Here is a 12,524-nt window from a genome sequence, read left to right as displayed (position 1 = left end):
ATATTTTTTATAGATTTTTTGTAATTCTATGCGGTGATTTCGGGTCAATGAAGTTCCGCAAATGTCGCATGAAATCTGAAAAAATAAAGAAAAATAAATCTAAGGAAATCAGTGGATATATATAAACCCCACCATCATTATTCTTCAACTGTCACATTCCTCGGATCCTCCACTCCCTTACCGGGTTCTCGTCGACTGGACTCCTCTGTCTCTCGTTTTCTTTTTCCGCGTATGCTGCCGCTTCTCCGCGGTTCTTGATGGGTTGCGTCAGCTCGAAGCAGGCGGTGTCCGTGACCCCTGCAATTGACCACTCGGGCGGGTTTCCTGGCCGAGTCGGGTTGGAATGCGAGAAGGAGAAGGGGAGCTTCGGGAAGAAGAAAGTGGGTGGCGATTTGGGGTATAACAGCGAGTTGGGTGAGTCGGGGAGGGCGAGTTCGCGGGGTGATTCGTTTAGTTTTAGGTTGGGGAACCTGCACAAGTACATTGTGGGAGAGCAAGTTGCCGCTGGATGGCCGGAATGGCTTACCGCCGTTGCTGGTGAAGCGATTCAGGGCTGGGTGCCTCTTCGTTCTGAAGCCTTTGAAAAATTGGAGAAGGTGTGGAATTACTGGGTTTTTTTAAAAAACTCAATTTTGATGACAACTGAATATTTTATCGTTTGTATTTGTGAACTTATGACTCTGGTTATTGTCGTGTTGTTGTTTGTTTCTTTCTGTGCTTTGATGGTATGAATCAGTGAAGAATGGGAACTAGGAAGGGAAATGGATATTATTTTTTTATTAAAACACATATATTATTAATTTAATGATTTAAATTACTTTTCTTTATTGTGGGTTTGTGTCATGTATGGAAGGCATTATTCCCTAACTTCTAATTTAACTCTCAATGTTATGCCATTTCTAAAACTTTCATTCGTTGCTACGGTCACATGTTCATGTAATGCTTCTGTTATGGACCTTCCTCACTTCCTGTGCTGATGAAGTTCCTTCTGGCCATAGTGTTGTGTTACCGTACATTTCTCTTAGATGGTGTTGTCTACTGATGTTTTCTTTTGTAGCTGAACTTTTCACAGGAGTTACTTGGAAAAAGCTAGTTTATGACCTGTCAAAAACTTGGTGCAGCAATGTTTGTTTCTCGTCAACAATTGTTTGATATACAATAGAATTTATAATGATTCTAGTGGTCATTTGATAAGACATGAGTTACCTCATTTGTACTATGCGAGTTATTGATCAACAATTTAGCGTAACACTTGTGTGCATGTTAAGGCTTTGATGATGATGATACGTAACGGACCTCAGATAGTTTCTCGATGAGGATGATGACACGTGTGTTTGTTCCATTCTAAATTTTAGTGCACCTGAAACTGCTTATTAGGAACCATCATTAAGATAGAGCTGGAGATTTGAGCAATGTAACAATTTATTATTGTTCATTTGTCAAGAACGATTTATTTCCACTCTTTTAAGAAATTTCTGTTGATGGTAGTCATCATTATTTTTATTTGTTTTGCACTGATTGACTTATCGATTTTTGGTTGCGTTAATAGATTGGGCAGGGCACCTATAGCAGTGTGTTTCGAGCACGTGACATTGAAACTGGGAAAATAGTTGCTCTGAAAAAGGTTCGATTTGACAATTATGATCGCGAGAGTGTTCGCTTTATGGCAAGAGAGATAATGATTCTTCGTAGGCTTGATCATCCCAACATCATAAAATTGGAAGGTTTGATCACATCCCAGTTATCAGGCGGTGTATACCTTGTCTTCGAGTACATGGAACATGATATTACTGGACTTTTGTCTTGCCCTGACGTAACGTTCAGCGAGTCACAGGTTTGTTAGCAAGGCCTTATTGGATTGATAGTCTGGAACTTCAATTAGACATCTTGACCCCATTACAAAGAGACAATTCTGATTAATTTCTGTAGCACTAAATTCAAAGTACAACTAAAAATGAAGTTCGACTCACCTTGGGAACACATGTGAGTCTAACATAGCTTTTCCAAATTTATGTCTCGTCACTTGAGCAATAAATAATGAATGGAAAGAGTATTGTCCTGTGCCCTGTGGTGTCCAAGTGCTGCCTTGGAGAGTTGGTTTTTTTGGTCTATTTCAATGTTGAAGCGTAGAGGATTTACTTTTGTTTTTGTAGATCAAATGCTACATGAAGCAGTTATTAGCTGGAATTGAGCACTGTCATTCACGGGATGTAATGCATCGGGATATCAAAGGATCAAATCTTTTGGTAAATAATGATGGGATTCTGAAAGTGGCTGACTTTGGATTGGCAAACTTCTGTACTTCTGGGCAACAGCAGCCATTAACCAGTCGTGTTGTAACTTTATGGTATCGTCCTCCTGAACTTTTACTGGGATCAACTGATTATGGAGCATCTGTGGATATTTGGAGTGTTGGTTGTGTGTTTGGGGAACTTCTTTATGGAAAACCTATCCTTCAAGGGAGAACAGAGGTAATCAGTTCTATTAAAATATTAGTTCACTAGAGCTATTCATCTTACTTATTTCTGCCTTAACAATTCATATTCATGAATGAGACATTATTTAGTATGCATTATGTGGATTTTGTTATGCCAATTTTCCCAATCTAAAGCTGCATTCTCTAGTAATATTATAAAGTCTTATTTCTTTCTTATTCCTTCCATCCATATCTAATTTCAAGGTTGTGTTTGAACTTGGTGTATATGAATTTTTTACTCTGGGGACAGTTAATTTGGGGCAAGAATATATTGATTATATCAGCATGTGAGACCTGTTTCCCTTTCTCCTCCACCTATGTTATAACTTTTTTTTTTTTGTAATCACTGTTAAGCAGCATATATGCACATATTGGGAAATTGGTCTTATGACTTCTATTATGGAGTATAACATGTAATCTAGACTAATTAGGGTATGATGTTATTATAGCTTCTATTGATATCTTTTCTAATTTAATTTTCTCTATATTTTCTTTGGGTACCTTCAGGTTGAACAATTACATAAAATTTTCAAGCTTTGTGGTTCCCCACCTGATGAATACTGGAAAAAGTCCAAACTTCCTCATGCTACCTTATTCAAGCCACAACAACCTTATACTAGTTGTCTTAGGGAGGCCTTTAAAGATTTTTCTGCAACTGCTTTGAACTTGATAGAAACTTTCCTTTCTGTGGAGCCATACAAGCGTGGGAGTGCCTCCTCTGCTGTTGCATCCGAGGTAGTTACTGTCTCTCATCCAATTTTGATGTAATGTTCACATTACAAAATCCGCCATTTTCATGATTCATTTTCTGTTGATTGAGTGCATTATCTTCTTGGTGCTTGGAACATGTTCTCTGCAATAATAAATAGCATGCATGTGCAGATTTCAGAACTTTGTGAACCTTTGGTTTGCATCAGTAGGATTATTCTAATATTATGATGTTTACCTACAAATCAGTATTTCACGACAAAGCCTTATGCATGTGATCCCTCAAGCTTGCCAAAATACCCACCTAGCAAGGAGATTGATGCAAAAAACCTTGAGGAGGCAAAAAGGTGAGAGTCTTTATTTTCCAAATAGAATAAAGCTTGTTATACTAAAAATTAGTGGTGTTGGTTCATACAATCCTAGAAACAGGACTGGTTTCAAGTAATAAAAGTTTAGCTTGTGTAATTAGCTAAATTTCCATGATAGGATTTCCAGAGTCCCATATGACAAAGAAGAAACCAGTAATGACCTAATCTTTGCATGATGGTTGCTTAGCAGTCAAATTCACTAGTTGGTTCTATACCCAGAGAAAGTGGAACGGTAGTCATTTAGCGAAACTTTGTATTGATTCTAAGGGAAAACTGACTAATGGGCAACAGAAGGCAATAGAGAATCTATCTGTTAAATTATGAATCTATGATTTGAAGTTTCTAGGTATAAGTTACGACTTACCAATACTATTGGTGAGCTGATAGACATTCTTTTATTTCTTTCTGAAGCGTCGGTATTCTTCAGTTTCTCAATGCACACATTCTATCATTATGTTATTTTTTCTTTCCTAAGGTATACATGTAACCTTATTCTGGATTTTCAGGAAAAGGACCGGTGGGAGAGTTCGTGGCCCTGAAACAAGAAAGCCAACAAGAAAATCTTATGGATCCAGTAAATTAGCACAAGCTGAGGTCTCTTTCTTTCTTTCTTCCCCTTTCCCTCTCTTTCTCTCTCCATATGTCTTAGGAAGATGTTTTTTACGGACTGGCTTTTTCTACCTTCCAGGACGTGGCAGGTCAGGTGCTAGGTGCAAAACAGATTAACCCCGGTAAGGTGGATTTCACCAAAGGAGATGTCATCCTACGTGGGCAGGTGCAAAAGCCATCTCTTGATAAACTGGAAGATGTAACCCATGTAAAGAATGCTTCTCAAGGAGATGTTCCATTTTCTGGCCCATTACAAGTTTCCACATCTAGTGGCTTTGCATGGGCAAGAAGGCGAAAAGACGAAGTATCTGTGAGATCTCACAGCAGATCTATTTCCAGAGGTCACATAACTCAAGCATTAGATCCTTCTGCCTCGTTAAATCCAAAAAATGGTTTTGACTCAAAAAGGCATGAGAATGGTGATGTTATAGATGGGGGCCGTACTGATTTGAGAGACCATGAATCTTACGAGAATACCAAGCGTGCTTTGCTTAAGCGATGGAGCCAACTTGAGCATCCAGACTCCTTTGATGCTTCTGATGGATACCACTCCCAGGAACTATCGTTGGCACTATATGAGAAAGAGGAAATGGCTTCAAAAAGAGGTTACTTGGTATGTTTGTAAACATTGTTTCCTTGAATGATAGTAAAATAACTTTCAACCTTGGGTTAGAGTACACTGAAGAAAAATGATCATACCCTTGTAATCTTTTTGTGAAGGAGCTTTAAGATCTGTTTGTTATAGTCTCTTTTTATGCTTTGAATTTTGTTTGCAAATGTCGAGCAAATGATCAATGCTTTTGGTCTTACATGATAGATTTGTTGTTTTGACAGAGTTTTCAAGATCAAGGGGAGAAGGTTGAATTTTCAGGTCCCTTATTATCTCAATCACATAGAGTTGATGGACTCTTAGAGAGGCATGAGCGTCATATCCGTCAGACTGTTAGAAAGTCATGGTTCCAAAAGGGTAAGATAATTGTGATTATGATTTTTTTTGTTCTCTCTCTTTTCCCCGTCAAGTTCGATATATTTCAGGTCACACCAGACTGCCTTCTTTTGTTAACTTGTCTCATCAAGCCTTTTAACTCCACCATTTCACTCTTATGACCTTTTTGTTCCTTCTTTCCCATCTTTCATAAAGTAGTAGGTAGAAAAAGAAAAACTCATTATTGACTTCAATGTACAAGAAAAAAAAATAAAGAGCAATTGATTTGGGGGGGAAAAAATGTGGCCAAACCATCATTAGTCATCATTCTTAGTTATAGTGGTTTGCAGTGATGCTCTCATTTTTGTAATTATGTTTCTCCAACAGTCTTTAGTTAGCTTGAATGTTGTCGTTTTCAGATTGAATCAATGACCACCTCAACATTATTTTTAACCGATTGGAGCAGCTGTTTCTTATTCATTCCATCCATAATGATGGGCATACTTGTACCATTATTGCAGGTAAGAGACAATGAAGGTAATTTTCAGACATGTGAGTCCTTTGCAGAATGATCGGATTACTTTGCAATGGATCGGGAGACAACAACCTCGGAGTACATACAGACATTAAGAATCCTACCTTCTCAAGGATAAAACCAATGTGGTCTCCCCTACCAAGCCATCAGACTGGAGAACGATTTGGTTAAGAGTTTTCCAAAGAACATGTGATGAACACAAGGGAGGACATATATTTTGATGAAACAGCAATATAATCCGATCCAGAAAGCCACAAAGAAAGAACGAGAAAAGCATAGGGCATCAAGGGTGACGATTCTCTCATTTATAGCAATAAATTTTCAGTTTAACTTTGTCTTCTTCTTATCCTTTCATTTAAGTTTCTCTTTAGTTTCTGGTGAATTGCTGCATGGCTTTCAACGATGAAAAGTAGGTTGATTGTTATTCATCCTGAGAGCAGTCAAGTCATGTATATGTTCATGGTTTAAAAGCCTTACAATATCCTTCTCCGCTTTTTCCTGTCATCGGTAAGTAATTGTTGATCGCAAAAACGTATCTTTTTAAATTTGGAAAACAACAAAAAAAAAATTCATTTGCAAATTTTGAGTTCCAAGGGGAAATCCGTGAATTGTAGTTTGTATCCCCAAAACTAGAGCATACTAGAACATCCTAATTATGCCACATGCATATAGAAATTTCAGCTTACTAATATCGATAATATTGTCAGTTTTGAGTTTCCCGATCCATGTAGATACAACGAGCTCGTACGATTTTATTCTTCGTAAGTCATCTCACTAATGGGACTTAAGGAAAAAGGCTGAGAGGTGGTGGGACTTTCCTTATAAATCATATTGCATTGGTGGGTTTATCCGAGCAATATGGGATATTTTATGTCTCGACACATGTGACCATACATACATATGCAGCACACCTGGCTCCAATAGATTCATTATTGATTTCTGGTATTTTTAATATATAGGAGTTGATGGCCCAGGCACAAAGTGAACCTCTTTCTTCCTAAAGTTTGCCCCTAATACCAAAATTAGAGCATCCTAGTTATGCAGCAAATAGACACCACATACATGCACCATAACTGGCTTTCAATTACTGAGTTTGAGTTGTAGTTGTAGTACTTTTTTTTCAATTACTGGCTCCATGTTTCCTATTGACTATGGGTACCAGAGAGTTCAAGCCTCTCTCTCCTTGACCGGATATCGAGCAGTGCACCGTTTTTCCGAACCAAGAGTAATGACTATATATAAGGTCATAAGGTTTGCGATGTGTGTTGCTAAATCGTAAATGATGAAGATGGTATGGTTAGTTGAGTAAATGGAGTTCAATTATAGTCGTGTCTTAGAACAGCAATTCTATTCTTGGAGAGAGGATCCTGCTCTAGTGCTCTGGACTTGATTCAAAGATGGGTTCTTATCAAAGAACCCACCCTATTTTATTTCATTTTGATGAAGAGCAACTAGTACTGTTGTATGACTATGTATGACATGACTAGTACCCAACAGATGATGAATCTTTGGACTTTCGAACTATAGATATTAAACACACTCATATTTTTATTTATCATAGCATTTTGATACAAAGACATTATTATACAACCACTCAAGTAGTCTCATATATATGTATCTCCCAGTAGAGTGTTGTTTTATTGTACTAGTAGTTCAGCATCATAGAGTACTGGGAGAGGATTTTCATTTGTGGCATGGATGGATCTAACTAAGCCACTGCCATGTTAGTGGACAACTGAAGATCAAATTGTTTTGAAAGAGCAGCACAATGATCAATGGTTTCCTTAAGGTCAGAAACATCTTTGTTCATCTTCTCATATTCTATAGTCCAGTGCACAACACTCCCCTCACCCTTGGGAGTAATTTGAACACTGTAGTTTATATTCTTGTAATGCTTCAGGAGTTCTCCTTCAATCACTTTGCAGTAAAACTTCATGTTCTCATCATCTACTTTCTCCACCAGCATCTTGTTGTACATGTTCTTCCCACCAGCTGTTCAACAAGTAGTTTTAATTATGTGAGAATGTATACATACACACACATGTGATCAAGGGGAAAATATATATATATATATACATACATACATAGATTTACTTACGAGCGTCTGAGGATAAGACGCAGCCATTCTTTCCCAGTTGACCTTCCACCACTTCACCAGCTAATTTTCCATTCGTGGCTTGACTGAGATTGATACCGTTTTGTGATTTGGAAAGCTCGTAGAACTTAGCAGCAGGAGTTCTCAGCTCCAAAGAGGTTTCCATCTTCCCAGAGAGAGACATGGTTTCTTGCTATGTGTTTTGATAGTGAAGAAAATATATGATATGATCGATGATGAGATGAGGAAACATGGTGTGGGTGTTTGGCCATTTATATAGTAGTGGAGAGTCTTTATCACCAGATGCTCTATTATCAATATGGAATACTTACCTAAATTGATCATAAGATTCCATTGTTACATCTTACATCTTTTTTTTTCCAACGTCCAGGTGTAACAATAGAATCTTATCACACTAAAATTATTATTCCATTGAGATAAATTAAGAGATATGGTGAAAAAGACTGTTTACTGTATAAATATACAGTAAACAGTCTTTTTCATATATATATATATATATATATTCTTACACTATCACATTTTTCTCGAGCCTTAAACTATTAAATCAAACTCCGACAATCAATACACATGACTGGCTGAGTGTCAAAAACAAAAACAAATTAAATCAAATTATTTCCAGCTATGAAATTAACCCATCAGGACTGAAGTCATGGAAGCCAGTAGTGTGCAAGCAAGAGCATACTTGTTTCGTTTTGGTTTCTTCGGAGGGTCAAAATCTGCAATTGTTTTGGATTGTTGGCTGGGAACGGCAATGTTTAGCGCATTTACACCAGCCATCTCTGTGAACAAGAGAGAGACAGAGAGAGTTTTACAGACGGATAAAAAAACAGTTACACTCCTTATCCATGGCTATACTATTTATGGTGCCAAATCTAATTTTAGAGATAAGAACAAAGATGATCCAAGTTGATATGGATAAGATTAGTTCAAAGACAATAGAATTCTAAGGGAGAAACAGATTTTGCCTAGAGTTTGAGTAAATATTGGAGATAAACTCTACTCTACGTATCTTTTCTTTTACTCGGCTAATAGCCTAATTCATCGTAGTTTGTTTTTTCTTCTGCAAAAATTGAGGGATGGATAGAATAAAAAATCTTAACTTTTGATTAATTCTCACTTTATTAATTAAAAGAAAAAAAAGAAATAATTTAATGAGCCAATGAAATAATGCCATGACTCTAGAAGATTGGGAGTTTTTTCTTCAGAAGTAACACAATTTTAAAATTTAAATACATAAATAACATACATATAATTTTTATTACTAAGATAGAATGTGCCTAAAACACATAATGTGCAAGTTGGTTAATACTCCTATGGAGAATGGAAAAAAACTTTCAAAGTTGGATGGTTAGAATTGTGTAGATCCAACTTTATTCAAGAGCATTGTGGGAAGTCTAAGGTACTTGACTTGTACAAGACCTGATATTTTATTTGCAGTTGGCATAGTAAGTCGTTTCATGGAAACTCCTTCTGAATTTCACATGAAGGCAGCCAAGAGGATTCTTCGTTACCTTAAAGGTACTCTTGACTATGGGATCCTTTATTCATTTTCGGAAGAATTTAATTTGATGGGTTTTGTGATAGTGATTTTGTTGGAGATATTGATGATAGAAAGAGCACTACTAGGTTTGTGTTCTTCATGGGAAATAAGGCAATTTCTTAGTGTTCAAAAAAGCAGCCCATAGTCACATTATCAACCCGTGAATCTGAGTATGTTTCGGCGGCTTCTTGTACTTGTCATGCTATTTGGTTGAGAAGATTGTTGAAAGAGCTTCGTTTAGACCAAGTTGAAGCCACAAAAATTATGATTGATAACAAGTCAGCTCAAGCTTTAGCAAAGAATCCAGTATTTCATGATCGAAGCAAGCATATTGACACAAGATTTCACTTCATTCGAGAATGCATTGTTAATAAAGAAGTTGATCTGAAATTTGTGAAGTCCTTGGATCAAGTTGTTGATATTTTTACTAAACCACTCAAGCATGATATTTTCTAGAGATTAAGAAGCTTGCTTGGAGTTGTGAAGAAATCAAGTTTACGAGGGGGTGCAGAAAACTAAACTTGATTTTTCGTAAGAATAAATGTGTCTTTTGGAGTTCTCTAGAAATGAAGAAAACTCAAGTGTTTTTGTTTATAAAAGTTTGTGTAAGTTAATTGTTGCTTTGATTTGTGTGTCTTTAAAATAATCTCTTGGGTATTATAAATATATCATTGTAATCCTTGTTTTAAGTGGAGAAAGAAAAAAGAAATTTTGAGTTCCTCTTCTTACTTGTTTAAGTTTAAGATTTAGTGAGTGTGCGGATAACTTTGCTTCCAACAGACAAGAAGCCATTCTGGATTTTTAACCCTTGCGTCATCTTCCCATGGGTCACGAAGAGAGGCGAGATGGAAACAACACCTTACGGGTTCTCTCTCTAAATCTTCACAAATGAAAGTCGTCTCTTAACGAATGCAAAGTCAGAGGAGCAAGCCAAGGAGAAGAGGCATAGAGATCCAAAACCAGAAACCCATGGTGATTCATGCCAAGCGAGATGTGTTGACGAATGCAAGGTCACGGACCAAAGCCCGGACCACGGTTATGGTGATGCGAGAAGCGTCCATGGAAGAGAGGGAGGAGCATTGAAATTGAGGAAGAATTTCAATTGAAAGCGTCCATGGGAGATGGAAGATTTTCAAAGTAATTGGTTTTTGATTTTTTTTTTATTTTTTTGAATTTGTTTCCAGGTACATTAGATCTCATATATGCATGCATGCATGCATGTATAGATGTATGTGTAGATATATATATATATATATATATATATATTCTGACATTATCTACTTGTTATTGGTGCTGAACGTAGAGCTTGTGGGACGAACATGAACAACAAGATAAGGGTGGAGAACTGAATATAGATAAGACGAAGATGGAGAGTTGCACCAAAGTGATCGAAGGAGATCTCCTGGAGTATTACGTGAGCTTGGGTCAGTATCTGTATTCATATCTCTCTCAAGATTAATGTGGGGAGGGGAGTATTGTGATCTGTTTGATTGTGGAATATGAGAAGAAAAACAAAAATGTTCCCGAGCCTAAGAAATTCCTTGATGATTGTGTTGCTCTCGCCAAAGAAGTGGATCTTTACTTCTCCAGTACGTATTAACAAATCACAGTGGCTTAGCTAGATCGATTATCGATCCCTGCCACAAATGAATCCTCTCCCAATGCTTAATTACTAGTTGTAGAAATGTAGAATAGAACACTACTACTGGGAGATATAATGTATAATTAGTGTAGTACTTACTATCTGTATCAAAATGCCATATATATATGTTAAATAAAGATATATATGAGAGTGCTTATTATCTATATAGATACTCTATAGCTCCAAATTAAATTATTGTATTGGGTACGTATATACTAGTGTCATACATAATGACATACAAAACTAATTGCTCTTCATCAACATATATAAAATAAAATAGAACCTATATATGTATTTGAATCAAGTCAAGAGCTAGCTAGCTAGCTAGTAGATCGATCCTCTCTCCAAGAACGTCTGCTGTTTAAGTGAACTCGATCGATCGATTTACTTGACTAACCATATATGCCATCTCCATCATTTAACACAAAAATATTTATATAGCAAATAAACCTTGTGACTACTTGTGGTATTTTTGTAGAGCTAGATAGGTTGTGATAATGGTGTGTCACAAATCACAAGTGTTAAGATGTTGGTATTGCAAAAGGAGTACAAGCTAGCGGGTGTGAGAGGATCATGCATATATATACTAAACCATTAATTAGGATAAGTGAGGTGACATTAAGTAACTACTAACTAGAGGGGAATTTGAAGAATTATTTGATGAAATAAATACTAGATCTAGATAAGTGGGGAGACTTTGTATGTACGATGTCTTTAAGATCTTTTTTGAGAGGCACATGGGTTTATATATATTGGGTAGTTATGATTATGCTTGGAAAATGGGTATAATCATGTGTACACCGACTCAACTTTCAGAAGGACATGCTATCTCTTTGTTATCGAAAGAAAAAGAGTAGGTCTAATCATGTTTTTGAACTAGGATTTGTAGTTTCTTTCCTATGTTAAATGTAGATTTGTCAATAATTATGTTGCTAGCATTTTTGTGTTTTTTTTTTTAAAGTTAATTGAACTATATTGTAGGTAAAATGATAATTTAAGTTTTCTATTGTCCATCATGTTGTCCCAACCACATGCCAATATATGAGCATTTTTTTATCCAAAATGATATTTGTCCACAATTTTTCCATTCATAAATTTACATAATCTAGGTGGCAAGCCATATAGGCATGCCACATAGATTAAAAAAATAAATAAACTTTATTAAAGAAGTCACACAAGCATGCCACATATTTATATAAGTTTATAGATATTTATTTTATGGATGTATAATGCTTCCTTTTTTTATTAGCTGTTGTTCTGATTTTTGTATCATTAATATTGACTCCCGACAAGTGCTCATGCCCGTGTTCGTGTGATTGAATATTAGATTTTGCTATAGAGAATATTGCCGTCAACATTTTCCATGTTCAATAGGTTGTGCTTTGAGTCTATGGCAAGAAGGTATTTTTGCAATTGCCGGAGTAGGGCTCGGCATCGGGCCGGGCCGGCCCTACTTTTTTGGGCCCAGGCCCGGCCCCGGCCCAGGCCCCGGTCTAGTTCTTCAGGCCTCAGGCCGGGCCAAACTGAGAATATGAGGCCCAGGCCTGGCCCATAAATCTCGGGCTTCGAGCCCAGGCCTCTGGCCGGACTCTCACGGCCCGTCAC

General features: G+C 36.8%; 2 protein-coding genes across 3 annotated transcripts; one reads left to right on the top strand and one right to left on the bottom strand.

Annotated features, from left to right (window-relative positions):
* The first annotated feature begins 120 nt into the window (after positions 1-120).
* Positions 121-5,954, top strand: LOC120015935 (protein IMPAIRED IN BABA-INDUCED STERILITY 1-like). 2 transcript variants are annotated; one of them, XM_038868447.1, is made up of 9 exons: positions 121-596; positions 1,550-1,834; positions 2,154-2,471; positions 2,984-3,211; positions 3,434-3,531; positions 4,059-4,146; positions 4,241-4,774; positions 4,996-5,128; positions 5,506-5,954. In XM_038868447.1, exons 1-9 carry the CDS (start codon positions 258-260, stop codon positions 5,508-5,510), a joined length of 2,028 nt encoding a protein of 675 aa, XP_038724375.1. In that variant the 5' UTR covers positions 121-257; the 3' UTR covers positions 5,511-5,954. The 2 variants fall into 2 exon arrangements, with proteins under 2 accessions (XP_038724375.1, XP_038724374.1); XM_038868446.1 differs by having other exon boundaries at positions 123-596; positions 5,608-5,954.
* Positions 5,955-7,143: 1,189 nt separating this feature from the next.
* LOC120017195 (MLP-like protein 31) lies at positions 7,144-7,966 on the bottom strand. The gene is made up of 2 exons (XM_038870330.1): positions 7,720-7,966; positions 7,144-7,613 (listed from the first exon to the last, which is right to left on the bottom strand). Exons 1-2 carry the CDS (start codon positions 7,898-7,900, stop codon positions 7,330-7,332), a joined length of 465 nt encoding a protein of 154 aa, XP_038726258.1. The 5' UTR covers positions 7,901-7,966; the 3' UTR covers positions 7,144-7,329.
* Between the last annotated feature and the right edge of the window lie 4,558 nt (positions 7,967-12,524).

Source organism: Tripterygium wilfordii, chromosome 15, assembly GCF_013401445.1.
Source record: "Tripterygium wilfordii isolate XIE 37 chromosome 15, ASM1340144v1, whole genome shotgun sequence".
In the NCBI taxonomy this organism is placed as follows: Eukaryota; Viridiplantae; Streptophyta; class Magnoliopsida; order Celastrales; family Celastraceae; genus Tripterygium; species Tripterygium wilfordii.
This window is presented reverse-complemented; position numbering and strand designations above follow the sequence as displayed.

Bases quoted from the DNA above. Each gene is read 5' to 3' on its own strand.
- LOC120017195 (XM_038870330.1), bottom strand. From the start codon at position 7,900: ATGTCTCTCTCTGGGAAGATGGAAACCTCTTTGGAGCTGAGAACTCCT. The intron at 7,614-7,719 runs GTAAGTAAATCT...CTTGTTGAACAG, and splicing joins CGTCTTATCCTCAGACGCTC to CTGGTGGGAAGAACATGTAC.
- LOC120015935 (XM_038868446.1), top strand. From the start codon at position 258: ATGGGTTGCGTCAGCTCGAAGCAGGCGGTGTCCGTGACCCCTGCAATT. The intron at 2,472-2,983 runs GTAATCAGTTCT...GGGTACCTTCAG, and splicing joins TCCTTCAAGGGAGAACAGAG to GTTGAACAATTACATAAAAT. The intron at 3,212-3,433 runs GTAGTTACTGTC...CCTACAAATCAG, and splicing joins CCTCTGCTGTTGCATCCGAG to TATTTCACGACAAAGCCTTA.